The sequence below is a fragment of the Mus musculus genome, chromosome 15, assembly GCF_000001635.26.
Source record: "Mus musculus strain C57BL/6J chromosome 15, GRCm38.p6 C57BL/6J".
Taxonomy (NCBI): Eukaryota; Metazoa; Chordata; class Mammalia; order Rodentia; family Muridae; genus Mus; species Mus musculus.
In genome coordinates this window covers 89155546-89182189 of record NC_000081.6, presented here as the reverse complement: position 1 = coordinate 89182189, position 26644 = coordinate 89155546, and the positions used below count along the sequence as shown (strand labels likewise).

At 55.9% G+C, this 26644-nt stretch overlaps 1 protein-coding gene and 1 non-coding gene across 10 annotated transcripts; both read left to right on the top strand.

Moving 5' to 3' along the window:
- Positions 1 to 171: 171 nt before the first annotated feature.
- Positions 172 to 26644, top strand: Plxnb2 (plexin B2). 9 transcript variants are annotated; one of them, XM_011245451.3, is made up of 39 exons: positions 172 to 1525; positions 11074 to 11123; positions 11573 to 11621; positions 14163 to 15249; positions 15424 to 15606; positions 15696 to 15824; positions 16184 to 16284; positions 16361 to 16487; positions 16790 to 16943; positions 17656 to 17770; positions 17869 to 17977; positions 18077 to 18178; positions 18820 to 18912; positions 19186 to 19267; positions 19343 to 19503; positions 19595 to 19743; positions 19831 to 19939; positions 20068 to 20204; positions 20345 to 20515; positions 20834 to 20966; positions 21078 to 21305; positions 21407 to 21583; positions 21683 to 21822; positions 21929 to 22029; positions 22188 to 22417; positions 22548 to 22729; positions 22897 to 22963; positions 23085 to 23231; positions 23407 to 23563; positions 23665 to 23765; positions 23870 to 23954; positions 24135 to 24289; positions 24395 to 24555; positions 24651 to 24798; positions 24940 to 25004; positions 25122 to 25197; positions 25618 to 25692; positions 25805 to 25934; positions 26016 to 26641. In XM_011245451.3, the coding sequence occupies exons 4-38, from the start codon at positions 14176 to 14178 to the stop codon at positions 25907 to 25909; spliced, it is 5529 nt and encodes a 1842-aa protein (XP_011243753.1). In that variant the 5' UTR covers positions 172 to 1525; positions 11074 to 11123; positions 11573 to 11621; positions 14163 to 14175; the 3' UTR covers positions 25910 to 25934; positions 26016 to 26641. The 9 variants fall into 9 exon arrangements, with proteins under 9 accessions (XP_011243753.1, XP_011243752.1, NP_620088.2 ...); XM_011245450.3 differs by having other exon boundaries at positions 26013 to 26641; NM_138749.3 differs by having other exon boundaries at positions 1402 to 1525; positions 25805 to 26644.
- Positions 19282 to 19342, top strand: Mir7118 (microRNA 7118). Its single transcript, NR_106066.1, has one exon. It is a non-coding gene; the product is annotated as a microRNA 7118 (primary transcript).

The window sequence follows — 26644 nt, the reverse complement described above, 5'->3', positions numbered from 1 at the left end:
TACAAAGTTTGCAGCTGTGTTACTGGATATTTTAGAGTTGTGTGTGTGTGTTGGGGGCCGTAGTGTTGAAATCACTGAATATTTTGGAGTCTCTTGTATGTGGGGGGAGGGGGCGGGGTTGCTGGTGGAGGGGAGAAGGTGATTCAACCAAGCCTGGCTGCTTGAGATGGGGCAAGTTCAACTTCCTTAAAGAAACAGTGAAGTCCTCAGATTTGTGAAGTTTTCAGGTTGGGGAAGACATAAGAATTGGGGCAGATCTCCAAAGCTGGGGAGATGTTGTTCCAAGCTGGCTCAGTCAGTCACGGGCACCCCAAAAGGCTCTCCACAGAGATGCCAGAGGAAATAGGAGGAAGTAGGCAGACGGTATTCAAGGAGGGCAAATCTGGAGGCTGGCGAGATGGCTCAGGGGGTAAGAGACTGCTCTTCCACAGGTCCCGAGTTCAAATTCCAGCAACCACATGGTGGCTCACAACCACCCGTAGTGAGATCTGACGCCCTCTTGTGGTGTGTCAGAAGACCGATACAGTGTACTTATGTATAATAATAAATCTTTGGGCCTGAGCGAGCAGAGATCCTAAGAATTCAATTCATAACAACCACATGAAGGCTCACAGCTAGAGTGTACTCACATACATAAAATGAATAAATAAATACATCTTTAGTTTTTTTTGTTTTAAAAAGGAGAGCAAATCTGGGGTGGAAGAGACAGCTATTCCAGGGTAGACATGAATGAGCTGGGGTTTGGGGACTAGTTCCAAACCTTGTCCTGAGATCGCCACCACAACTTCAAGGCCTGAAGTAGGAACCCTACGGTACTGTCCTACCCTATAGACATTTTGGGGGTCGGTAAGGCCAAGGGGCCGGGAAGGAGAGTAGAACATTCCATAAGGAGAACAGAGCGGCTAGGATTTGGAAGAAAGAATCAAGGTTCAGCAGCCCTCACCCTCGGGAACGGGATGAGCGCGTGGTCCCGCCTGTTGCCAATGGTGGTGCGGTTCCTTGCGCCCCGCCCATCTCCAAGAAGACACTTGAGGCCTCGATCTGGCCCAGGCGAAGCCACCCACTGGTGCCGGGCCGCGTGCGCCATTCAGTTCGGCCTGGGGCACTCCCGGGGTTGTGCCCAGCCTGAGCGAACTCCTCTGATGACGGGGCAGTGGGAGGTGCGGGGGAACTGGTGCCAGGAGACGAGACTGCAGCAGGCAGGGAGCGCGGATTGCTACTGGGCGCGAATCTCCAAGCAAAGCGGTGTGCATAAGTGGCTCTGAGCCGAGGGAAACGCGGGGTACGCTAGGGACGCCAGCCGCCCCTCCTTCCCACCCTCTACCCCTTAGTCTCGTCCCTCCCTCTCGCCCGCCCCTGTCCTCCCCGCCCTCCTTCTCCCCTGGCGGGGGCGGGGCCGGCGGCTCCCGCGCGCTCCGGCCCCTCCTCGGCCACACAAAGGCCCGTCTCCATGGCAGCCGCGCGGGCCGGAGCGCAACGCAGAGCGCGGCCCCGGCGCCATCGAACGACGGCTGCGGAGGAGCAGGTACGGCACTCGGGGACGGGAACTGTGGGGGCGTCGCGCAGGCCCAGGCTTCGCCGTCTCCGCCACTCGGCCTCGGCCTGCGCCCCCGGACGCGGGGGTCTTAGGGCAGTGCCGCTGCGCGGAGGGCGACGCGGGCCTGCGTCTTTGCCCCGCGTCTGTCTGTCTTTCCAATCGGCTGGGCCTGGCTGTTCCTGCCTCCCCGATTGGCGACGAGGCCCTCAGCGCTGGGATGCTGGGAGACTGTCCTGGCAGGCAGGGTTCCCACGACCCGGTGGAGCTGCACCCGACCCGGTGTAGTTTCAAACCCTCCTTCACGGCCGGCGTCCCTACCGAATCGATGGACCAGAGCAAGTCATCTCTGTCGTGCTGGACCTCCAGGCCCCAGTTCTCAAGCTAAGCTTGCTCAGACGCTGGGCTCTGCTGGGGCTTTTTACAGGGGTGCTCAACCAAAGCAGTGCCCACACCTTCTGGGACAGGGAACAAGAGCCAGAGAGAACTAACACTCAGTAGTAGTACCTGGTGAGGCCCCACGCCTCCCGGCAAGATCTCCGCAAGTTTCTAGTGTAGTTCGTTGTTGTGGTGTTTGGAGAGACACTTAGGATTCAGAGGGCTTAGAACTTGTGGGTGCTTTTACACAGTCCAGTCCTTCACTTCCATATACCTTCTTAAGGGAGATTCATTGCTTCCTCTGTTTCCTGCTGTGTGGCAGGTTTGTGTGTGGGTGGGTCCTTTCTATCTGGGGTCTTCTGAGCCTAAGAATCCTAGAGTTTCTGGCCACGTCACTTAATTCCTTTTTCTAGTTCCTTGGAGAAGGCAGGAAGGGAGATCGGATTATGGCCACCATGGTGGTGGTGGTCAGAACTGTAGCTGAAGCCAGGTCCCAAAGCCAGTGTCACGTTCTGATGAACGGAGGCCCTCGGGGGCCCTCATTTGCCTTGGGGAGTGCCCCCCTCTAACGTCTCTCTTCAATTTGTATTGATGATTTTAAAGCTGAATTTCTCAGACTGCTCACAAACACCTAGAGGGTGGGAGCTGTCAGCCTGATCCCACACCCGGATGCTGTCTTGGAACATAGGGAATGTCATCAGAAAGTTGGACTGTCGCTAGCATGAGTCCTTGCTCTTTGGTCAGGAGGTGAAGTTCCTAGGAAGGTAGAGCCAACGCGTGAGTTGTTTTGTGGAATGTGCCAAACCTTATTGTGTTGTATGGAAATTGCTCGAGAAGACTAATCACCAGGTAGACTACAGAGCCTCGGCCACCTAGTCGCTCACACCCTCCCATGGAAGTGGGGAGGCCTGAGGACTGGCCAGAGGTTTCTAGCCCCAGGATCTGAGGGAAGTTACTTAGAAAAACAAGAGTTTGGAATGTGAGTTCCCCCCTCCCCCACGGGCTGCCTGCCAAGGAGGAATTATTTTGGATTATCCAGCCGAGTCCAGCGAGTCCAGCTACCCAAAGAGCAGGCTGAAGCAGAAGGGGAGGCTGAAGCAGCCATGGGAGAGGGACCCACTTCCGGGCTGAGTTGAGAACCCCAGGAGGGCGGGGTTGAGAACTCCAGGAGGGCGGGGCTGGCAAGTCCAGGCAGCTCCACCACCTCGCTCCCATGGCTGCTCAGACCAGTCAGGGGCGGTGTAGGAGGGCATGTGTCACCTTGGGTTGGAGAAGGACCTCAAGGTCGGCTCCTTTGTTGGCCCTGCCCAACCTGGAATATGCCCAGGCTCCTCTGACAAAGCTCGTGGGGGAGGAAGTATTTTAGATCTCTCTGGACGACTCGGTTCACTTCCCAAAGTCATTCCTACTATGTTTAAGGATACCTTGGATGGGTCACACTCCTGGCAGAGACCCCTTAGGAAGCACATCCCTGAGGGCTTACTGGGGCTGAACCGCAGGCTACCTTCTTGCCTTCTCACTGACCAGAGTCTCGCTGAGGGGCTGCCCCCCTCCCTCCTCATTGGGATGCGATACTGGTCAGGACATCCTACAGGTGGACAAATAAGGTGTTCTACCAGAAGCCGTTGGGGTGTTCCTGGGTTGGCTCCAGGGGCTTATGGCTTATCCAGGAGCTTGCGTGGAGAGCACACTGGGAGGGAGAGCCCACAGCTGATGCCCAAGAGCAAGAAGCCTAGGGACTTGGCCCTGGCCCCTGCTAGTGGAGCAGAAGAGATTGGATTGGAAGGGATTGAGCTGGGCTGGGCTGGCAGCCCACAGTGGCGTCCATATGTCACATGTCCCCCCTACCAGATCTGTAGCTATTCTAGAACATCCCCATGTAATGTCTTCTGCCCAGTACCTCTCCTAATGGTTAGTGCTAATGGTTCTTCAGGGATGTTGGACCCTTGCCTGGGGGTCATTGGTGGAAGGATCTTCTAGCACTATCCCTTGCTTGTCACTACGTGCATATCTCTGTCACAGAGGACTGTCACCCTGCCATCGGACACTCCTTACATCCCCTCCAACCCTCTTGTTGCTTCCTGTGTCCAGCCTTGTTCTTGATATTCAGGGAGGAAGTGTTTTGTCCCTATCGAGGGCCTCTTGTAAAAGGATTGGCTTGGTGAGGACAAGGAGGAAAGTTGATTGGAACTCCAACCAAGGCTTGGTAGTCCAGGCTCTGGCTAGCTTGTGGATAGGACTGAGGCTGTCCCTACTAGCTTCACCAACCCTTCTGTGCCAAGCCATTGGATGATTAGATAGGGGGTAAGAGTTGGGTAACCCCCTCCATGCTAATGGCTGTTTGTGTTTAGGGTGGGGTTGTGGGTGGGGCGGGGCTGGGTTCTGACTAATTATAGACTGGGAAGGGCTGTAGTGTGTGTTGGGGGGGGGGGAGGTCGGAATAGGGTAGAAGGAGCTAATGCCCCAGCTCTTCTCTTCCCAGACCTCATGTGACTCCTCTTTCTTCCTCTCCATGGTTTCACATCCCCTGACACAAGCTTCTTCTCCCTGCCCCCAGCTGAGTGAGGCTAATGCTACCCTCTGTTGACATAGCAAGGACTCTGCCCTCTTCTGAGCTCTCTGACTACAGGCACTGCCTCTGGAACACCCCACTGACCCTCCTATGCTGTTAGAACATCTAAAAGGATAGGAGAGGCCCCTGCTCTCCTGTACCCCAATCCAGAGGGGGCCTTCCTTCCCCTGAAATTCATGAACCCATGACAGTGATTGGGCTTAACCTCCCAGACAGAGTCCAGGTGGTCGAGGGTGGTGGACTCTCTTTAGAGCAGGTCTGATCCAACCTCCCTGTGACAATCTTGTCTTAGGGAAGAGCCCTAGCTGGTCCAGACTTGGAGCTGGTAGCACTATTTCCTGTCTTTTGTCATTCTCTGGTCCCGCCTCTGTAGCCCAGTGTCGTCCCCTCCCCCAGCCTGGCTCGTTGCCTTCCTCATGGCTGGCAGCCTTCCCTGGGGCGTCCCCAAGGACTGGCTGAGTTCACACCTGAGCTGCCTGGGGTCCCAGTGGACTACCCACAGAAGGGGCTCAACCTGGATTGGAACACTGTGCCTGGGGGCAGGGCTGGGCTTGGTGTCCATACCTTCTTTCTTTCTTCATCTCCCTCAGGTCCCTGGACTTGAAACCCAGCAGTTGCCCATTCTGGTGCCAGCTGGGTTCTGGCTCCAGGACTTAAGGACAGGAAAGGGGAAAGGGGTAGGCCTTAGGGGCATAGCCTTAGTTCTAACTCCAGTTCTGCCTGCAGCCCAGCAGCCTGATCACCGAGGTATGTCCTGTCTGGACACAGGGATCAGGCAATTAATTGGTGGTGTTGGTTTGTGTGTGTTACTCTGGCACAGCTGGTCAGTAGTTCCCCCGAGGGGGAGTCCTTGGTGAAAAAGAAAGGAAACAGCTTTGATGTTGGTCTTTGAGGTAGTTACCTGTATCAAGACAGCTCATGGAGCCCCTCAGGGACCTCCTAAGAGGGTCTCCAGTGTGCGCAGCTAGCTAGAACTCTCTCACCACGGGACTGCTCATATCTTTTGCCTCTGAACCAGCATACCACCTGTGTGGTACTGCATTGGTCCATCTGTAGAACTAATGGGTTCATGCCAAAGGTCTGGGGGATGCATTAGAAACCTATTAAGTTTTTTTTTTTCTTTTGTAATTTTTGAGACAGGATTTCTCTGTGTAGCCCAGGCTGGTCTCAAACTGACAGAGATGTGCACCACCGCCTGCTAGGAACCTATTTATTCTGTCTTTTCGTAGGAAGAATGCCTCTGTTCCCTTTGGTGCCACATCATGTGTGAAAGTTTTCCTTGGGGCATTTCAGAGTTCCTGGGTCAATGGGAGAAGGTTCTGTAGGTGGCATGGGTGGCTGTGGATAAGTGGGTGTTCTGGGATTGACACATGGCCCACTGGGACTGTCACTCCATCATCAAGGGCTTTCTCTAACCTTTAACCTGGGCAGCCTCCTAGGACAACTCCAGCACAGGGTGTGTGTGTGTGTGTGTGTGTGTGTGTGTGTGTGTGTGTGTGTGTGTGTTGGGAGGAACCAGGTGGCATTTGTGCGGTGCAGAAGCTGAGGGCTCTCTGCCCTCTTGATAGATAGCAGCTACGTTGGGACACAGAGTAGAACCTGCTTTCGGTCATACTCCGCTCCATCATCATCATCACGCACTTGATACCGGGAACCTGCCCAGCAAGTAGGAAAAAACTGTTTTAAATTGAGCTGGGAAATCTGCCAGGAGTGAGGGGTGGCAGGCAGAAAGGAAGGGGCTCTCGAGTGGCCCGCTCACTCTTCCGGCCTCAGAAATAGTTCCTTAGACTGGCCTCAGGAGTGGGAAGGTCCAGCCTCCCTGCCTCCACCTAAAGTCAGGTCTGATTTGGAGTATCACCCTGGGAGGCCTCAGGGCCTCAAACCTATGTCAGGATTGGGGAGGGATCAAGGCAGCACCTCCCTTGCCCAGGGAGTGCTCCCTGGAACACACCTCTTCCGGGTGTGGGTGTACCATGTAGACTTCTAGAGGACTCCAGGGGGGAAGTCTGGTGTATCACACCTCTCACCAAACAGGAAAGAACTGGGTCTAGGGGCTCCAAATTCCCAACCCCATGTACATTCCTTCCACTCTGAGCTGGGCATTTCCTCATTGGAAAACCCCCGACTATCTTCCCTCCTAAGCCCTGAGTGTTTGCCTCTTGTGTCACTTGGACGCAGGGCGGGCACTGCTCACCATTTCGCTCTCAGACTCTTCCCAGCACTCCATAAAGTATCATGTGCCTGCTAGTTACTTAATGTGGATGGAAGACTCACCAATGAATAGCCCCATCCCTCAAGGCCAGTCCCAGCTCCAACAGATCTCTTAGGGCATCCTGGGATGACCCAGTATTGGGACCTATGTGTATCCCACCTTTTCAAAGCCCCTTATAGTTCACGCTTGGGGATTGATTCTAGGTGTTGGGGCAAGGCCTTCCTGTCAGCAAGAATCTGGCAACATCATGGACATGTGTGTGCCTGTACATGTGTGGTCATGTGTGAGTCGTGGCTGGCACCCAGGCTTGGCAAGGTGCCCTAAGCTAATTGTAGGGTTCAACTGTGATGGGGGAGGAGGGGCTGGGGTGACCGATGAGACACTGACAAGCTGACAGGGAGATTACAGGCCTTGTCGGCTCCTCGTTCACTCGGGCCCTCACCCATCCGCCCCCATGCCACGGAATCGCACCCCCAACCCCCACTGCTGCTGGGGTTAGGGACTCTGTGGAACTGGTTCTGAGCAAGCCGCAGCCTCCATGAACAGCATCTAGCCGGTCCCTGGGTGAGCTGAGAAGAGCTGTAGGTGGGGCAGGAGTGGAGAAAGGTGGGAGAGAAAGGTAAACAAGGTAACAGCCGCTCAGGGTCGAGTCCCCATAGAAGCCTTCCTATGGCTGGCATCTGAGCATTCCCCATCCCAGTGAGTTGACTGTGATGATAGTAACAGGACCCATTTGTATCCTCCCTTAGTGTGCTGATTTGGTGGGGGGGGTGTCGGAGGGAGGGCCCTCCAGGAGCACAGTAAGTCGACAGAGGGTGACTTGTTGCAAAATGATGAATCTGGAGGCTGGCAGTGTAGACATATAAAGACGGGAGGAGATCCTAGAATGGGTGGGGTACAGCGGTCCCCAGGCAGGACACTGTGGTAGTTGGGTCTTTAAAGGGATGGAGAAAACACTGGTGACAGGGAGGCCAGCCAGCTCAAAGGTTCACTGTGTGGGGCACTCACCCTAAGTTCCCTACAATATACATAGTCCACAGCTGGTTCTGAGGGAAGAGACGGCTTTGACAGGTTAGCTCTTGAGGTACCTGAGCAGATATGGAGATTCTGGGTGATCAACCCTCTGACGGGAGAGGTGGCTTGGATGCACCCCAGGGGTAGAGGGAAAAAGAGCGGACAATCTGCGCTGGACTGACCCAGAACCTGGAATGGCGCGTAGGATAGGCACGGGGCTTGGGCTGCTGGGGAAAGGCCGCAGCCACCTGGGAGGCGTCCTTGTTTGGAGCCTTGACTCAGGTTAGCACATCAGCCTTTCTCTAGAGCCCCACCCCTGCTCCAGGTCAGGTGGCGCAGTTTCCTTAGGGCTGGGTCTTCCCTCGAGGAGTCTGGGCGGATATCCCCGTGGTCTAGCCCGAGGCTGCTTGAAGGCAAGGTCGTGCCTGGTTTGCTGACCAAGGGGGACGGAGGACTGGGACTGACCCTGGGCAGGGGCGGAGCTATACACAGTGGGGCGGAGCCGCGCGTTGCTTTCCTTCCCCGGCTGGAAGGACTTAGGTAGGTAATGGCCGGTCCTGCTTTCGGCTGTTTCTGATACCAGGTTAGCAACGCAAGGAAACGGCTCTAGACTTTTGACAGTTGCCTCTGCTGTCATTGTCACCCGAGGTTGGGCTCCCATCTACCCATCGCCTTGTGAGCTTCCCTGGTGAGGCTCGCGCCAAAAGCTCAGTCCACGTGTTCCCTCTAGGTGTGCGCTGGGGTGCAGGGCCAAAATGTGGAAGCAGACCTGAATAGAGCGCGGGGGGCGGTGGGGGGGCATCCCTAGGTTCCAGGACCGTGGGCGTGGCCAGGTCCCTAGGGGAGCTTCGGCCGCGCGTCCTAGCCCACCTCTGGGGTCCGCCTCCGGTGCAGTTCCCAGGTAACCGTCTTGCGATCCCGGAGGAGTCTGGCGGAAACGGCGCCGAGGGAGGCGGGGGGGGGGGGTGCTGTCTATGAGGAATGAGGCCAGGGCTGGCTCCGGGGTGCGGGGACTGACCCAGCCTCCTGGACTGTACTCTGACCAGGTTGCCAGGTGGGTGGAGCTGGGTCCGCGGGCACAGGCCCCGTCCCCCTCGGGGTCTTCTATGCGATCACCGCGTCGGTTCCACGTACGATCCGTTCTCTGTGGCTGCGGTGCTCCGAGAGACGTCGGGCTCCGCACGGACCCTTGCCGCAGCCCCTCCCTCAGGCTTGTTTTGAAAACAGCGGAGGCTTGGATTTGCGGGCGCCGCGGCCTGTTTTGTCTCTTTTGATTTGTTTAACGCTCGCAGCTAATTGCAGATTTTCGTAGCCTTCCGAGAGAGGACGCCCCGCCTCATGGCTGCCAGCTGCGGCGGGGGATGGGCAGCTTCGCTTTCTCTGAGGCCCAGGGCCCCCGAGTGTGGTCCGCTGTTCAGGCGCCCCTGTCCGGTCCTGAGGGTGGTGCAGTTCCCACCCTACTTGTTAGAATCCCGGCTTTGGTGGAAATCGTTTCCTTTCTCCCTGCCAATCCCTGGTGTCTCTAGTTTGCTGTCTTGGTCCCTAGAGGGACCGAAGAAGCTCTGCTCTCCTGTTGGACCACACTACCTCAGGGTTGATTTGATCTGAGCCTTAAAAAGCCGTTCGTACTCAGAATATTGAGAGGAAAGGAACCCCGGCTCTATCTGACACTGCCCTATGAGGCTGTTTTAGAGTTAGGGAACTCAGACTGGCTGCCTGCGGTCTCTGTGTCATGCATACCCCTCAAGCCGCCATCCGATCGCCCTGGAATCGGCATCGAGCCTAGGGCAAGAAGAGGAACCTAAAGAAGAAGGCCTCAGGGCATCCAGCTGACCAGGGGCTTTTGTTGCTCTCGAAGCAGTCCAGGATGTACAAGAGACTCAGACCCCCGCTGGCCCTCAGATTTCTGGCTGAGGCGAGGCTGTTTGTTAAGATACAGACCTAAGAGCTGCTGGCACAGACTCCTCAATCCTCACAGTGCATTCCCATTGGCCGCCCCCAGCCTCGTCCCTGAGTCCCACCCAGGAATTCCCCTAGAGAAGATCATAGAGGACGGGTGACTGTGGCCAGGATGCTGAGGATAAAGAGTCGCCCAGCCTTCTGAAGTGGGTATTATTGTCATACCCAACATGCATATGGGAAAATGGCACAGAGCAGCTTTGTAAATGACCCATGTAACTCTGCCAGAAAGAGGCAGGGCTGGATTTGAACCAGAGTGGTGTGCTCTTGAAGTAAATTTACTAGTAGCGAGTTCTTGAAGACAAACAACTCGAGACAGAGTTCTTTGTCTGGGCTGGGGTGGGGGTCACTCCTAGGAGACAGAGATGGCTGGTTGGGAACATCAATCCAAGATGGTGGTGATCTAAAGGGTCTCGGCGACATTAGTTTCACATCTAAGAAGTGTTAGCCCAGAGGATCCTGATAGAGAAGACAATAGCTGGCCAGTGGACCCCGATTAGTCAGTGGAAGGTTCATCAGACCCTTCTGAAATATGTATGGCAAGTTGCTTAGAGGAGGCCAGCCTCCTTTGGCTCTGCCTTCAGGAGACTCCCAAAAGGGAACTGGGGCCTAGATGATCTGCTTTGAGAAGTCTGGAGCTGGAGGAAGCTGAGGCCTCAGAGGAAGCTAGAGCAGCCCCCAGGCACAGAGAGGTTGCAAGTGAATTCTCAGGGGGCTGACACTGTCCTGTGGTTTGCCTGCTGTGTCTGAGGAACAGTCTGTGGTTGGTTCAACAAAGCCTCTGTTGAGTCCTGGGGGGCAAAAAAAGATGCCCTCTGCTCCATGCAGCCTCTTGTAGGGGCTGGGGACACTGTGGTGTGGGGCCTGATAGTTTACTTGGACTCACCATGGGTCCAGGCATGGGCCAGCTCTCTGAGGAAATGGGCCAGCGGAAGCATGGAAAACTGCTACACAGGACAAGCGGAGAGTCTCGGTGGGGTTAGAGGTGGACAGCGCCTGGAAGAAGTGGTGTCTGACCTACAGCTTTGTGTACCTTACTCCCTGCCCCCAAAGTTCTAAGAGTTTTCAGGTTGGGTTGAGGGCTTTGAGAACTCAGGAGCTAGCACACTGGTAGATTTGGATGAGGTGGATTCTTTGTCGGTTGGCACAGACCCTTTGCCATGCAGTCCGGTGTCGTCCCCCCCCCCCCCCAATACTCTGGCCTGCAGCTGGGTAAGTTGCTAAATTGTTGCATCTGACAAACCTGCTTCCCCTTGGGCCTACCAAGGACCACTTCTAGGAGAAGGGCTATTATAGGAAGATCTGCCAGGAGTTACAGTGTAACACTTAGGCTTTTCATGAATGAATTCCTTTCACCCTTAGAAACCCTAGTGTTAATTTACTGTTACTGTGTCCATTTTGCAGATGGGGAAATGAGGCACAGAGACATTAACTTGCCCAAGGTCACACAGCTAGTAAGTAGAGTTGCCCTGTTGTGGATGTGCATGGTTTTCAGAAAGCAGTTATGCATAGAGTGGAATATTTGTGTGTGTGTGTGTGTGTTTTGTTTTTCCAGAAAGGGTTTCTCTGTGGTTGTCCTGGAACTCAATCTGTAGACCAAGTTGGTCTTGAACTAAGATCCCCTAGCCTCTGCCTCCTGTGTGCTGTGCCACACCACTTAGCTACACATCTAGTTTTAAAGAGCAGATGGATACCTTAGACTTTCAATGAAAAGAGCTGCCTACTTCTGAGCAGAAGAGAAAGTAGCATGGCTTGCTTATGTTTTTCAGACTGGGGCGAATGTGCTTGCTTTAGAAGCTGGGCTAGATGCCTGCAAGTGTCTAAAGGAGTAAGAGGATAGAGATAGGTGGCATCAGGACAGCCACCCAGAGTGACTGACTGTGCTCTCTCTCTCGTCTCCTAGCGAGTCCTGATGCCAGCCTAAAACAGAGACGGAGACCACTGGAGCCTTGGTGAGTCCATGGGATAAGCCTTCGGAACTTGCTGAAAATCACGGTGGGACCCTGAGGCTGTACCACTGTATGTATATGTGGCTTCTTGGATGTATACCTCCAAACCTCAGCCAGCATAAGGCTGACTGGTACCCCTGAGGAAATCCCCACCAGCCAGGCAAGCAGGGGTCCTGGACCTAGTCCAAAACAGGAAGTTCCTCTACTTGCCCTCCCATTCCAGGAACATCAGCAGCAGGAAGCATTAGCTGGCTGTGCCTGGCGCCTCCAGTTCTCTCGCTGCCAGAGCACCATAGAGGTCAGGTGCTCTTTGCTCCTGGGCCTGGCCAAGCAGGTCACTCAAGGCCTTGTTTGTTCAGGAAGTAGAAGGGAGCTGTCACCTACAGTGCACAACCCAGGTCCCTTTTATCACCCAGAAGACACTGGGACCGGAGTGTCTTTATCCCACTGTGGTTATCTGGGTATGTGGGAGTGCTTGAAGATGGAAGTCAAAATATTATATGTGCCGGGCAAGTATTAAGCCACTGAGCTACACCCCAGCCTCAGGTGTGTGGGCCTGTGGAGTTTAATCAAGTTACTGGTGACCAGATGTCTGGAAGGCTTCCCTCCTAGAATCCTACACCCCTGTGAGCTTCAAGCACAGGGAGGAGGTGGCCAGTCTCCGGCCAGAAATTAAATGGAGAGAAGCCCACCTGGCAGATTTCCTAGGAAGGCCCCTGGGGGGCAGTTGGAGAAGGTGCCATTATGGGTCCAGTGGAAGAGTAGAGAGGTCTCCTGGCCGGTTAGCTCCAGGTTCAAGCCTTGGGCTTAGATACCAGGAGAAGTCAGGGGCGGAGGCTGGCACAGCCACACGTAAGCGGGTGACTGGTTAGGTTTCAGCTGTGCTGAGACTGTAGCTCCGCCCACGCCCACGCCTCACCCCCTTCCACCCCCTCCTGGCTGGGAACATTCCATTCATTCTCTGCTCCTGGGAGCTGACAAGCTGCAGTGATTTGGGTGAGTTAGAGCCAGCCGGTGAGCTACATCCATAAGCCCCGAACAAGCTGGCCTGGTGATCAGGCCTTGCTGCGGTGGCCTGTGGGGAGTGGACTTGCATGGAAGAAGGCTGGGATGGACATTAATTAGTGGACCACAGGACTGTTCCCATGGAGGTGGAGTTTGGCTGCTTCTCCAGGCGCTTGAGCGGAGCCTTGGAATCTCAGACTGGGTTGGGCACGGTCTAAGTTGGGGTCTGAAAGGGCTTGTGAAGTCTTCCTGGCTCTGACTGAAGTCACTGTCTTCTCCTAACCTCACCTCCTAACGAGGTCCTTGCCCTTGGCTTCACCACACTTTCTACTGGAAATGTGCCTTTTCCTCCATTGCTGCTACCTCCGAGGTCCGAGGAGGCCAACGAAGGAGCAGAACAGAAACGGAGGGCAGCTGGAGAGCTGCAGGGCTCCTGAGAAAAAGCCACGACCTCGTTCCAGCATGCCCGTTTTTACACGCAGTTCAGCTAGCTCTGCCTTCCTTGGCAACAGGCAGCAGAGTCCTTCTGTCCTGTAGGAGAGGGATACCAGCTAGGGATTCTCAAAGAGAGAGTAAATGGAGTAGTTGGAGGTAGGTCAGCACCCCAGCCCCACCCATCCAGGCCGCCTTTAGGCAGGTTACTTCCTCTCTGTGACGTTCCTTCATCTATAACTGGAAAGTTACAGAGCCCAGGGAGTGTGAACCTGGATTTGCTTTATGTTTAAATTGTAATTGTTTATGGAGAATAAGGGATGTTTGAGGTGATAGTTAAAGTAGTCTTTTTTTTTAATTTAAATTTATTTTATGCCATGGGTGTTTTGTTGGCATGAAGTATCTATGGACCACCTGTGATGGACCACCTGTGCCCCTGCTCTCTGTGGAGGCTAAAAAAGGTGTTAGATTCACTGGGGCTAGAGTTACAGATGGTTATGAGATGCCACGTAGGTGCTGGGAATTGAACCCAGGTCTTCAATTGGACTCCTGACCCAGGCTTCTAGACAGAATATTCACCTACATGTCTTACACACACACACACACACACACACACACACACAGGCTCTTAGTGCATGTATCCACCTCTCTCTCTCTCTCTCTCTCTCTTTCTTTCTCTTTCTCATATGCACACATGCACACACACACATAACTCTGAACTGGTAGACTTAGAGCTGCTGACCCCGCCCCAGCAGGCAGCAAATGGAGAAGGCGAAATGGAGGTGGGGCCATCTTGCACCAAGGAGCTCTGGAGGTGGGCATGAATAGACTGTGCTTACCTGGGTCATGCGTATGGGCCTTCATTTGCAGCTCTGGCTTCAAGCAGGATGGATCTACATGTCCACAAGTCTGCCCATCTGCACCCTGAGACCACCTGTAGGTTCTTGAGAGGAATACGTAGGGATAGCTGGGAGTCTACCTAGAGCTATGGATACCTTAGCTCTAGGAAGGGGATTATGTCCCTCTCTGTCTATTGTGGACACTCAGGGCAGGGCCTGAATGAAGAGAAGCCTCGGTTTATCTGACCCTTACTGTCTCTCCCCACAGAGTTCTGGGGGCAATGGCTCTGCCACTCTGGGCCCTGACCTTTCTAGGTCTCACGGGCCTAGGGTTGAGCCTGCGGTCCCGAAAGCCGGAGAGTTTCCGCAGTGAGACAGAGCTGAACCACCTGGCTGTGGATGAGGTCACAGGTGTGGTGTATGTCGGGGCAGTGAACGCGCTCTACCAGCTGAGTGCCGACCTGCACGTCCAGCAGCACGTGGTCACAGGCCCCTTCATGGATAACAAGAAGTGCACACCACCCATTGAGGCCAGCCAGTGCCACGAAGCGGTGCTCACTGACAACTTCAACCAGCTGCTGCTGCTCGACCCACCGGGGAAACGCCTGGTGGAGTGCGGCAGCCTCTTCAAGGGCATCTGTGCCCTGCGCGCCATGAGCAACATCTCGGTGCGCCTCTTCTACGAGGATGGCAGCGGCGAGAAGTCCTTCGTGGCCAGCAATGACGAGAGAGTGGCCACCGTGGGGCTGGTGACCTCCACGCGCCCCGACGGCGAGCGCGTGCTGTTTGTGGGCAAAGGCAATGGGCCGCACGACAATGGTATCATCGTGAGCACCCGCCTGCTGGACAGGGCTGAGGGCCGGGAGGCCTTTGAGGCCTACTCTGACCACACCACCTTCAAGGCCGGCTACCTGTCCACGAATACTCAGCAGTTTGTCGCAGCCTTTGAGGATGATTTCTATGTCTTCTTCGTCTTTAACCATCAAGACAAGCATCCTGCTAAGAACCGCACGCTGCTGGCGCGCATGTGCAAAGACGACCCCTCCTACTATTCCTATGTAGAGATGGACCTGCAGTGTCAGGATCCCAGTGACCCCCAAGACTCTGCCTTTGGCACCTGCCTAGCCGCTTCTGTAGCCACATCGGGTGCTGGCAGAGCACTTTATGCTGTCTTCAGCAGAGATGGCCGGAGCACTGGGGGACCTGGCGCGGGCCTCTGTGTGTTCCCGCTAGATAAAGTCCGTGAGAAGATAGAAGCCAACCGTAACGCCTGCTACACAGGTGCCCGAGAGGCAGGCCGCACTATCTTCTACAAGCCCTTCCACGGAGAAATCCAGTGTGGCGGCCATCTGATAGTACGTGTCTTGCCTGTTCATAGCCATAGGTGTATGTCCGTCCCCCCCACCCCCACCCCTTGAATATCAGTAGATTCGTGTTGTGGAAGATAGGGTCTGACTCCTATAGCTTGGAGCCCTAGTAGGGAAAAGCCTAGGAGACAGGGGGACTGGTCCTGATGCTGTGATCCACAGGGTGCCAGCGAGAGCTTCCCATGCGGCTCGGAGCATCTGCCCTATCCACTGGGCAGTCGTGATGGACTCGTCGCCACAGCCGTGCTGCACCGCGGGGGCCTGAATCTGACAGCAGTGACAGTAACTGCCGAGAATGACCACACTGTTGCGTTCCTGGGCACCTCAGATGGCCGGATCCTTAAGGTACTGGTCGAGGCAGAGGCTCCAGGAGGGGCCAATGAACCATTCCCCCACCCCCACCCCGTTCTCATGGACCGTCTTGGTGTTGGCAGGTGTACCTTGCTCCAGACGGCACTTCTGCAGAGTATGGTTCTATCCCAGTAGACATCAATAAGAAAATCAAGCAGGACCTGGCACTGTCTGGAAACCTGTCCAGTCTGTATGCTATGACCCAGGACAAGGTCAGCCTAAAGATGGCCCCAGGAGGCCCTGTGAAACTGGGCCTTGCTTTGGATGGTTGGGCGGAGTCTGGGCTCCTGTCTCTGAGTCTTCATAGCACCATTGCTATCTTCCCAAGGGTTTTATTTTGGGCATTAGGAATTAGAAGTAGGATCTTATGCCTGCCAGGCAAGAGCCACGTCACTGAGCTACATCTGTAATCTTCCTTCTCTCTTTTCTGATCCTGCCCTAAACTTGTAGGTGGTCTGGCCCAGGAGAGTCCTGGCCACTTGTCCCTGAACAGTCTAACACCAGGGATGGGGGTGGGGTGGGGGTGTCTAGTAAGTCCTGTTCCCCCACGGCCCTGCTATCTTACCTCTAGGTGTTCCGGCTCCCAGTACAAGAATGCCTGAGCTATGTAACCTGCGCTCAGTGTCGTGACTCCCAAGATCCCTACTGTGGCTGGTGTGTCATCGAGGGACGGTGAGCAGTTTGTCCTTGCCCGAACGGCCCAGAGCCCAAGGAGTGCCGGAGCTGAGAGTACTCTCTGTCCTTGCAGATGCACCAGGAAGTCCGAGTGCTCACGGGCCGAGGAAACCGGACACTGGCTGTGGAGCCGGGAGAAGTCCTGTGTGGCCATCACTGATGCCTTTCCACAGAACATGAGCCGGCGGGCCCAAGGAGAGGTGCGTGTGACAGGTGGCAGGCTGTGAGTGCTGTGCAGGGCGGGGTGGAATTCTCCTTAACACAGCTGCTGGCTGGGTGCTCAGACATGCAAGGAAACCACGGGTTGCCTGGTACCCAGGCCCACATGAACATCCTAGGCAAAGCAGAGTCAGGTTCTAGAGATTCTCAGCTGCACGTGCTGAGAGCAGGGCTGGAGGTACTACTATTCTAGAAACCTAGCTTTGCCCTCCTTCCCCCTCCAAGACGGAGCAGTGTAGTACTAGGATCAGAGGTCATCGTTTGAGCTGTTCTCCTCCTGCAGGTACGCCTGTCTGTCAGCCCCCTGCCCACCCTGACTGAGGACGATGAGTTACTGTGCCTCTTTGGTGACTCACCACCCCACCCTGCCCGGGTAGAGGACGATACCGTCATCTGTAATTCCCCAAGCAGCATCCCTAGTACACCGCCAGGCCAAGGTGAGACCTCATCCTTCAGTCCCTGGACCTGCACAGCTTCCTTTTCTCTACGCATAGCTTTTTCTATGTTCTATCTACTCTCACATTTTTAGATCACTGAGCACTGTGTGTGAGCCAATCCTGGGTGCAGGCTATTGTTGGGGAAGAGGAAAAAAAAATCCCAACTTTGAGAGTCCCTCAGTCTTAGACTGAGTTCTGTTCTGAGGAGACCGATTCCCCTGCCAAGTTCTTTGCACAGACATCCCTCCTCTCTGCTGTGTCCAGCCTGAGGCAGCTGGAGCTGTCTCCTGAGGCTGAAGGCCTCAATCTGGGCTAAGACAGGTGCTATGTCTGCCTGTCCCTTGAGCATTGGGGAGTAACAAGGCCGTGAGGCCATGATGTGACGTGAGCAGGGACCTGGAAGGCCTTCCCACCCAGACTCAGAGGAGCCACTGCCCTCAGCCCTTGCAGGAACAGAGAGAGGGTGCGAAAGCAGCCAGGCCCAGGGGAGAAAGATGAGCCCAGCCTTGGGAGTTGACACCAAAGCCCAGATTTGACAAGCAGCAGCAGGCCAGCTGAGCCTACAGCAGACCAGCTGGGCCTAAGGCTGGGGTATCCATATTGTATCCCCTGGCCCCAGAATAGACCTCCTCTCCGCTGGGCACTGGGCGAGGCCCAGTTCCACCCTTCTGCTCTAACTGCCCCTGACCCTGTTCCCACCTGTATTCTGCAGACCATGTTGACGTGAGCATCCAGCTCCTCTTAAAAAGCGGCAGTGTCTTCCTCACCTCCCACCAGTATCCCTTCTATGACTGCCGTGAGGCCATGAGCCTGGTGGAGAACCTGCCGTGAGTCCTGGCTACCTTGTGAGAGGTTCCCCACCCCCACCCCTGGGGCTCCTCTCATGCTTCCGGGCCCCTCACATCCTGATTGACCCTCCTGCTAGGTGCATCTCTTGTGCTAGCAACCGCTGGACTTGCCAATGGGACCTGCAGTACTACGAGTGTCGGGAGGCTTCGCCCAACCCAGAGGAGGGAATCATACGTGCCCACATGGTGAGCCAGCCACCATGGCAGGCACCCAGGCAGAACTGTGGTTAGGACGATGGGTGGTGCTGGGAAATCCTCCACCTCACTAGCTTTGCTCTCTCTCAGGAGGACAACTGCCCCCAGTTCCTGGCCCCTGACCCTTTGGTCATCCCCATGAACCATGAGACAGAGGTGACCTTCCAGGGCAAGAACTTGGAGACTGTGAAGGTAGAGAAGGCCTGGGGTGAGGTCTAGCTGGTAGGTGGGTTGAGGCTTGCTTGAGGCTGCTTGGTGGGTTCTTTTTCCCAGCCTTCATCCCCTCATCCCTTATCACTGCACAGGAGAGAAACATAGAGGACAGAAACATAAAAATAGATCCCTGAAGCTAATTTCTTCCTGTTTGTTTCTTCTTTGCGCATGACTACTAACAAACCACTCACCCCCACCCCCAAACGACCAACAACTACCAGCCCTCACCTCTCAGGGCTCTGGCATCTATAAGACTCCCCAGAAAGTTCCCAGAATTCCAAGCGTTACACAATCGCAGAAAATACTCCACAGCTGGCAAACTGTGCCTCTGCTAGAGCACGAGGCAAATCATAGTCAGCTGCTATGGACAGTCCAAAGCAGCCCCACATGTGGGACTAAAACGAAAGCACACTCTTACAATAGTCCTGTGTGGTTTAAAGAAACCAAAATGCCATAATTGTTGCTACAGAGGGAGGCAAAGGGTCTTCGGAGGCACCCGAGCATGGGGCAGACTAGGTGGTGGGGTATTTCGGGAGCTTCTGGAGATACAGATTCTATGCCCCCAGAGGGCAGAACAGTTAGCCAGCTTGAGTAGAAAATGCTGACTGGACTCTCCACAGGTTTCTTCCCTGTATGTGGGCAGTGAGCTGCTGAATTTTGAAGAGACTGTGACCATGCATGAATCAGACACCTTCTCTTTTAGGACCCCAAAGGTACCACTGCTTGTCTTAAGGGCTGGAGGGTAGTGGGTATTACCCCTAGCACTGGAGCCTAGCCTAGCCTCCTGCCCTGTGCCTTGTGGTCTCCAAGCATCTCTGCCTATGTCCCTGAACAAACTCATGGTCCCATGGTGTGTGTGTGTCTGACTCTTCCCCAGTCCCTGCCTACCTGGCAACCATCACTGACTTTGGGCAATTGAGAGATTCCCATGGCTTTTGGTGTCAGAGGGACAGAAAGTACAGTTTGTCCCTGTGTGTCCCATGCAGCTATCCCATGATGGTAATGAGACACTGCCTCTTCACCTGTATGTTAAGTCCTTTGGCAAGAACATTGACAGCAAGCTACAAGGTAGGGGGTGGGTGGGGTCTGGGGAAGGCGGGAGAGGGAACAGAACAACAGCTAACTCTACGTCCTCCTCCACAGTGACTCTCTACAACTGCTCCTTTGGCCGCAGTGACTGTAGCCTGTGTCTGGCTGCCGATCCTGCCTACAGGTGTGTGTGGTGCCGTGGGCAGAACCGGTGCGTGTACGAAGCTCTGTGCAGCAATGTCACTTCTGAGTGCCCACCACCAGTTATCACTAGGGTGAGTTTTGTCACCGTCTGACCTGTACCCCCATACCCCCTTCACGTTCACCCACCCAAGCCACTCATGCACCCGGCTCTGCTGATTTCAGATCCAGCCTGAGACGGGCCCGCTGGGTGGGGGCATCCTGGTCACTATCCATGGGTCCAATCTGGGTGTCAAAGCAGATGACGTCAAGAAGATAACTGTGGCTGGCCAGAACTGTGCCTTTGAACCAAGAGGGTACTCCGTATCCACCCGGTGAGTGAACTCCGAGCAGCCTGGGCTCCTAGCAGCTGAACAGATGCAGCAGTGATAATGAGCTGACACCTGCCTGTCTGTCACCAGGATTGTGTGTGCAATTGAGGCTTCGGAGATGCCCTTCACAGGAGGCATTGAGGTGGATGTTAATGGAAAACTCGGCCATTCACCGCCACACGTCCAGTTCACTTATCAAGTAAGTGCCTGACTGAGCTGTGTTGTCCAGCCTCTGCTGCCCACCCCAGCAAGTTGGCATCTAACGATAATCACTCTCCAGTGACCCCTGAGTCCTTGGCCCTAACTATGCATGTGTGTTGCTCTCAGCAACCCCAGCCTCTCAGTGTGGAGCCACGACAGGGGCCACAGGCAGGTGGCACCACATTGACCATCAATGGCACTCACCTGGACACAGGCTCCAAGGAGGATGTGCGGGTGACACTCAATGACGTCCCTTGTGAAGTGTATGTGTCGCCCATGGCTGCTGAGCTCGCCTGGCTCTGGGGAGAGGGTGGGAAGACCTGAGTCTGCCTTGGGGGGTGGGGTTGGGGGTGAGGGGGCAGTGGAACTGGCTTGATGGACTGACAGGTACCTCCCACCCTAGGACAAAGTTTGGAGCACAGCTACAGTGTGTCACAGGTCAACAGTTGGCTCCAGGCCAGGTGACACTAGAAATCTACTATGGGGGCTCCAGAGTGCCCAGCCCCGGCATCTCTTTCACCTACTGCGAGAACCCCATGATACGAGCCTTTGAGCCATTGAGAAGCTTTGTCAGGTGCGGCCTCTCCCCTTTCTGGCTAGTGCCCTCCCCACCCCCGCCCGCTGACCTGAGGAATGTGGCAGAACTGGGCTGGGCAGGGCAGGAGGAGAGATCTTCTGGAAAACCCCACTGCACTCTGATGGGCTTCCTCCTTAGAACTGAGATGGCAGGGTCAGAGCAGGGCCACTTCCCCGACTTAACTCGCCTCTCCCTCTGATGCACATTTACCACCCTGCCATGCCACTTCCTGCCTGGGGTATAACTAGTAAGAGTGGAAGCTCGAAGCTGACTGAGCTGAACTCACTGAAGCATGCCCCTCCTCAACCCCCCCAGTGGTGGCCGGAGCATCAACGTTACTGGCCAGGGCTTCAGCCTCATCCAGAAGTTTGCCATGGTTGTCATCGCTGAGCCCTTGCGGTCCTGGAGGCGGCGGCGGCGGGAGGCTGGAGCCCTGGAGCGTGTGACGGTCAGTCCTGGCTTGGGGGTGGTGGGGGCTCAGTTCTAATGGGGACAGGGGCAGCTGGGAAGCAGGAGGGAGGAGCAAGATCTTCATCAAGTTTTGGGACCCTTTCCACAGGTCGAGGGCATGGAGTACGTGTTCTACAACGACACCAAGGTCGTCTTCTTGTCTCCTGCTGTCCCCGAAGAGCCCGAGGCTTACAACCTCACCGTGCTGATACGGATGGACGGTCACTGTGCCCCGCTCAGGACCGAAGCCGGAGTCTTTGAGTATGTGGCAGACCCCACCTTTGAGAACTTCACGGGTGGCGTCAAAAAGCAGGTCAACAAGCTCATCCACGCCCGGGTAAGAAGACCCCTACGGCTGGCATGGGGTCCCGGGTCGGGCGGGGCAGGGGCTCACGCTGATCACGCTGATCATTCCTCCGTCACCCATCCCCCCTCCAGGGAACCAATCTGAACAAAGCCATGACTCTGGAGGAGGCAGAGGCATTTGTGGGTGCTGAGCGTTGCATTATGAAGACGCTGACCGAGACGGACCTGTACTGCGAGCCCCCAGAGGTGCAGCCTCCACCCAAGCGGCGGCAGAAGCGAGACACGGCACACAACCTACCTGAGTTCATTGTGCGTGAGAGCGGGAGGGCTGTGGAGGGCCTGGGGAGCCTCTCAGGAGAAGCCGCCGCCGCCCACACCTGCCTGCGCTGAGCCCTAGCTTCCACACAGGTGAAGTTTGGCTCCCGAGAGTGGGTGCTAGGCCGAGTGGAGTACGACACGCGTGCGAGTGACGTGCCGCTCAGTCTCATCCTGCCTCTGGTCATGGTACCCATGGTGTTTATCATCGTGGTCTCCATCTACTGCTACTGGTGAGTCCTGCCCCCGGTAAGGCTCCCCTCATCCCTCCCGCATCAGCATCAGCGCTTCTGACCGTCATAGCTGACTGATACCAGAGAGCCGTTCAATGCCCCACAGGAGGAAGAGCCAGCAGGCCGAGCGCGAGTACGAGAAGATCAAATCCCAGCTCGAGGGCTTGGAGGAGAGCGTGCGTGACCGCTGCAAGAAGGAATTCACAGGTGGGGCTGTCCCCCTCCCCCGGCAGGTGGAGCCACAGAGTATCCCTGGATCTTCTAGGCCACCCCTTAGGGCCAGAAACTGCAGGAGGGCCCGGGTTAAGAGCAGCAGGAGTAGGTGGCCAGGGGTCGCCTCACCCAGGCTTGCATCCCCTTCTCAGACCTGATGATCGAGATGGAGGACCAGACGAATGACGTGCATGAGGCAGGCATCCCCACGCTGGACTACAAGACCTACACCGACCGCGTATTCTTCCTGCCATCCAAGGATGGTGACAAGGATGTGATGATCACCGGCAAGCTAGACATCCCTGAGTCACGGCGGCCCATTGTGGAGCAAGCCCTCTACCAGTTCTCCAACCTGCTTAATAGCAAGTCCTTCCTCATCAATGTGAGCAGAGGGGGCTCAGGGGCGGGGAGGGGGATACAGAGGAGGGGGGCAGAAAGATAAGGTTAAGGTAAGGGGTGGGGCAAGGTTGCAGCCCAGGTGCTCAAGTGTGCACTCCCTGGCTGCCCCGCAGTTCATCCACACCCTGGAGAATCAGCGTGAGTTCTCAGCTCGGGCCAAGGTCTACTTTGCATCACTGCTGACTGTGGCCCTGCACGGGAAGCTGGAGTACTACACGGACATCATGCGCACGCTCTTCCTGGAGCTCATGGAGCAGTATGTGGTGGCCAAGAACCCCAAGCTAATGCTGCGCAGGTTCGTGGGAATGGCGGGTGGGGGTGGGGGTGGGGGGGATGCTACCTAACCATTCAGGATGGCACGCCCACTCACAAGGGCCATAGCACCCTTTGCGCACATGTGCATTGCCGTGGGCTCCTGGAGCCAGCCGGGCCTTGGAGAATGAGGCATCTGTTTACCCTCAGGTCTGAGACAGTGGTGGAGAGGATGCTGTCCAACTGGATGTCCATCTGTCTGTACCAGTACCTCAAGGTGAGCCCAGACCCTAGAGCTAGGGGTGGGTGAATCGGTGGCATCCCTCCCGAAGCTTGCCTAAGTGCCTTGAAGGAGGTCCAGCCCCGTGCCTCCCACTCACACAGCCCCCTCGCTCCAGGATAGTGCAGGGGAGCCTCTCTACAAGCTCTTCAAGGCCATCAAACACCAGGTGGAAAAGGGGCCCGTGGATGCTGTGCAGAAGAAGGCCAAGTACACCCTCAATGACACAGGCCTGCTCGGGGACGATGTTGAGTATGCGCCTCTGGTAAGTCCCCCAGAGCCAGAGGCTGCAGAGAGGAAGGCAGAGCCAGGAACCTGGACTCCACATCTGAACTTCGCAGAGCGAAGCCAAACTGTCCTGGGAAGGGTTTCTGCGATGCTGAGGTACGGTCACGAGGGTCCTCCTCAGCTGGCCCTTCCCATCCTGTGTTCCCTCGCAGACCGTGAGCGTGATTGTTCAGGATGAAGGGATCGATGCCATCCCGGTTAAGGTCCTCAACTGTGACACCATCTCTCAGGTCAAAGAGAAGATCATCGACCAAGTGTACCGTACTCAGCCCTGCTCCTGCTGGCCCAAGCCAGACAGTGTGGTGCTTGGTGAGTTCCACTTGTTCGTGAGGCCCCGTGTGCCCAGCTCTGCCTGGGAATGAGCAGAGCATGGCCCCGGGTTCCAGAAACTGAGCTATGCCCTTCTGCAGAATGGCGTCCTGGGTCCACGGCCCAGATTCTGTCTGACTTGGACCTTACCTCCCAGCGGGAGGGCCGGTGGAAGCGCATCAACACCCTGATGCACTACAACGTGAGTGCCGAGGTCCCTTAAGCAGGGGGAGGTACCCTAAGCAAGGGGGATAGTGCTGAACTCCCCAGTGGGAACATAACCCTCCCTCATGACTCTGTCCTCAGGTCCGGGATGGAGCCACCCTCATCCTGTCTAAGGTGGGAGTCTCCCAGCAGCCAGAAGACAGCCAACAGGACTTGCCAGGGGAGCGTAAGTCTATGCTGTCTTTCTTATCTTGTTCTTCTAGTCCCTAAAGGTCTGTGGAGACCTCCCCTCCCTCTGCTGCCCCCTAGTGGACCCCAAGACCCTGCATACCAAACTTCAGGCCACACCCAACCTGAACTGGGACTAGGTCCCTCAGCTGCCTGCTCCTCACCCCCACCCCCACAGGCCATGCCCTTCTGGAAGAGGAAAACCGCGTGTGGCACTTGGTGCGGCCAACAGATGAGGTAGATGAAGGCAAGTCCAAGCGCGGCAGCATGAAGGAGAAAGAGCGGACTAAGGCCATCACAGAGATCTACCTGACGCGGCTACTCTCCGTCAAGGTAATAAATAGATAACACTCAGTCGCAGGAACGCATCCCTTTACGCTATTGCCTCCAGTGTGTCCCGGGGGGGGGGGGGTCACATCAAGCCGCTGTCCTCCATAGGGCACACTGCAGCAGTTTGTGGACAACTTCTTCCAAAGCGTGCTGGCGCCTGGGCATGCGGTGCCACCCGCCGTCAAGTACTTCTTCGATTTCTTGGACGAGCAGGCAGAGAAGCATGACATCCGAGATGAGGATACCATCCATATCTGGAAAACCAACAGGTGAGGCTTCTGCCTGCCCTGCCTCCGCCCTGTCTGCCCCAAGGCCACAGCCCAGCACCCCCCCCTCAACTCCCTTGACCGTCTCCCCGCTGCAGTTTACCACTTCGGTTCTGGGTGAACATCCTGAAGAACCCTCATTTCATCTTTGATGTCCACGTCCACGAAGTGGTGGACGCCTCCCTGTCAGTCATCGCACAGACCTTCATGGACGCCTGTACTCGCACGGAGCACAAGCTGAGCCGAGTGAGTAAGCCTCTGTGCTCATAGGCGACAGTGGCCCCTGGACAGGACCGACCGTCCAGGAAGGGGTGGAGCCTCGATAGTGCTCTGTGACAACTGAGTAGTCAAGGCTAGCCCAGTGTCAAAAGCTTTTGTCTTCCGCAGGACTCTCCCAGCAACAAGCTGTTGTATGCTAAGGAGATCTCTACCTACAAGAAGATGGTGGAGGAGTGAGTGATGTGGAGGAGGGGCTGGGGAATCCCTAAGAGACCCCAGGGTCCAGCAACCCCCTCTTTCCCATGCACTCACCTCCTCCTGTCTCCATCCACACCCCTCTCCCTCTGCAGCTACTACAAGGGCATCAGACAGATGGTGCAGGTCAGCGACCAGGACATGAATACGCACTTGGCAGAGATTTCCCGGGTAAGGGCCACAGAGCTCAAGAGCAAGGGCGCATGTGCTATTGCCCACTGCTGAGCCAGGCACGGGAGTACAGATGCTACAGCAAGAGGGGTGGAGGGTAGCTGAATGGGCGTGGCAAGTGGGACAGGCAAGCTGCCTTGACCATAACTGAGTCTTGAGGAGATAGCAAACATACCTGTATGTAGAGGCTGATATGTAGCCACTGAGGTGCTTAGAACCCTGGTGCCCGCCATACTGGCTGCTGTTAAGCACACGCTGCCACGTGCGTGGGCTTGGCCTGTGGCCTTTCCAGGATGTGGTCCTCTTACTGATGTATCTGTCATGGTGCCGCACGGCCAACACATTGCAGCTTGCTGTTCTGTGGGGCTGGCCTTGGGGCTCCTATACTCTCCTCACACTGCGTAATACTGTCATTCCTAGGCTCACACAGACTCCCTGAACACACTCGTGGCCCTACACCAGCTCTACCAATACACACAGAAGTACTATGATGAGGTATGCTCCAGGTCCCTGTGGCGGGATGCAGGACAGCGTGCCCGCATGTACCCCCCATGATCTGACATGGTTTCCTCTGTGTCCATCTCTACCTCACCCCCAACCCCACCAGATCATCAATGCTCTGGAGGAGGACCCTGCAGCCCAAAAGATGCAACTGGCCTTCCGCCTACAGCAGATTGCTGCTGCGCTTGAGAATAAGGTTACAGACCTCTGACCGTCAATGCCGCCTCAGGATGCAGGTGTGTGGTACCATGGCCTTGGGCAGCCCGTTGGCCTGAGATGGCACTGGCTGTAGCCGGGCTCTTCTCTCTCTCCAGTAGAGGATGCACCCAAGGCATCTGGAGTGGGTGTGGTGAACCCACCTCTTGTAGACTGTAGCGTCTTTCTCCTGAGCAATACTGCCCGGGCGCCCGAGTCAGCACCAGCTCCTTCCAATGGCACCAGCATCGGGTGTTCTCTGTGTTGTCTCCTGAGCAATTCGCAAATGTGCCTTACAAAGCCACACTGGGCCACTGGGGGCGGTGGAGGCATGGCCTCCCCTTCCCACGCACCAGCAGCCCAGCCGCCTCAGATGCCCTGGGTTTGGCCTGTAGCTCCCACAGCCGGTTCCTGGACTGTAACTGTCTGCCAGACGGAAGGAGAAGAAAAAGCGGTACAATGCCTTCCTGACCTCACCTGGCCCTCCTCGTGGGGCGCAGGCACTCCAGGTGGGCTTGAGGGTCATCACTGGCTCCACCTCTAAGGTCAAGCTGGACGTCAGACGTCAGGGCCCAGGTGGCCGCCAGAGGGACCCAGAAAACTGAGGTCCTTGTCTCAGCTGTTAAACAGGCTGTCCTGGAGGCCCTGCCTGGATCTGGGGGTGCTGGAGCAGCATCTCCCCCCAGGACCACCCACCCTTTTTGTAAATCGTGATTGTAAATCCAATACAGTTGTCTTTTTCACTCTCTGG

Coding starts and splice junctions, on each gene's coding strand:
- Plxnb2 (NM_001284506.1), top strand. CDS start 14,176: ATGGCTCTGCCACTCTGGGCCCTGACCTTTCTAGGTCTCACGGGCCTA. Junction 17,771..17,868: donor AGCCTGGTGGAGAACCTGCC/GTGAGTCCTGGC, acceptor CCCTCCTGCTAG/GTGCATCTCTTGTGCTAGCA. Junction 24,290..24,394: donor CGCGGCTACTCTCCGTCAAG/GTAATAAATAGA, acceptor TGTCCTCCATAG/GGCACACTGCAGCAGTTTGT.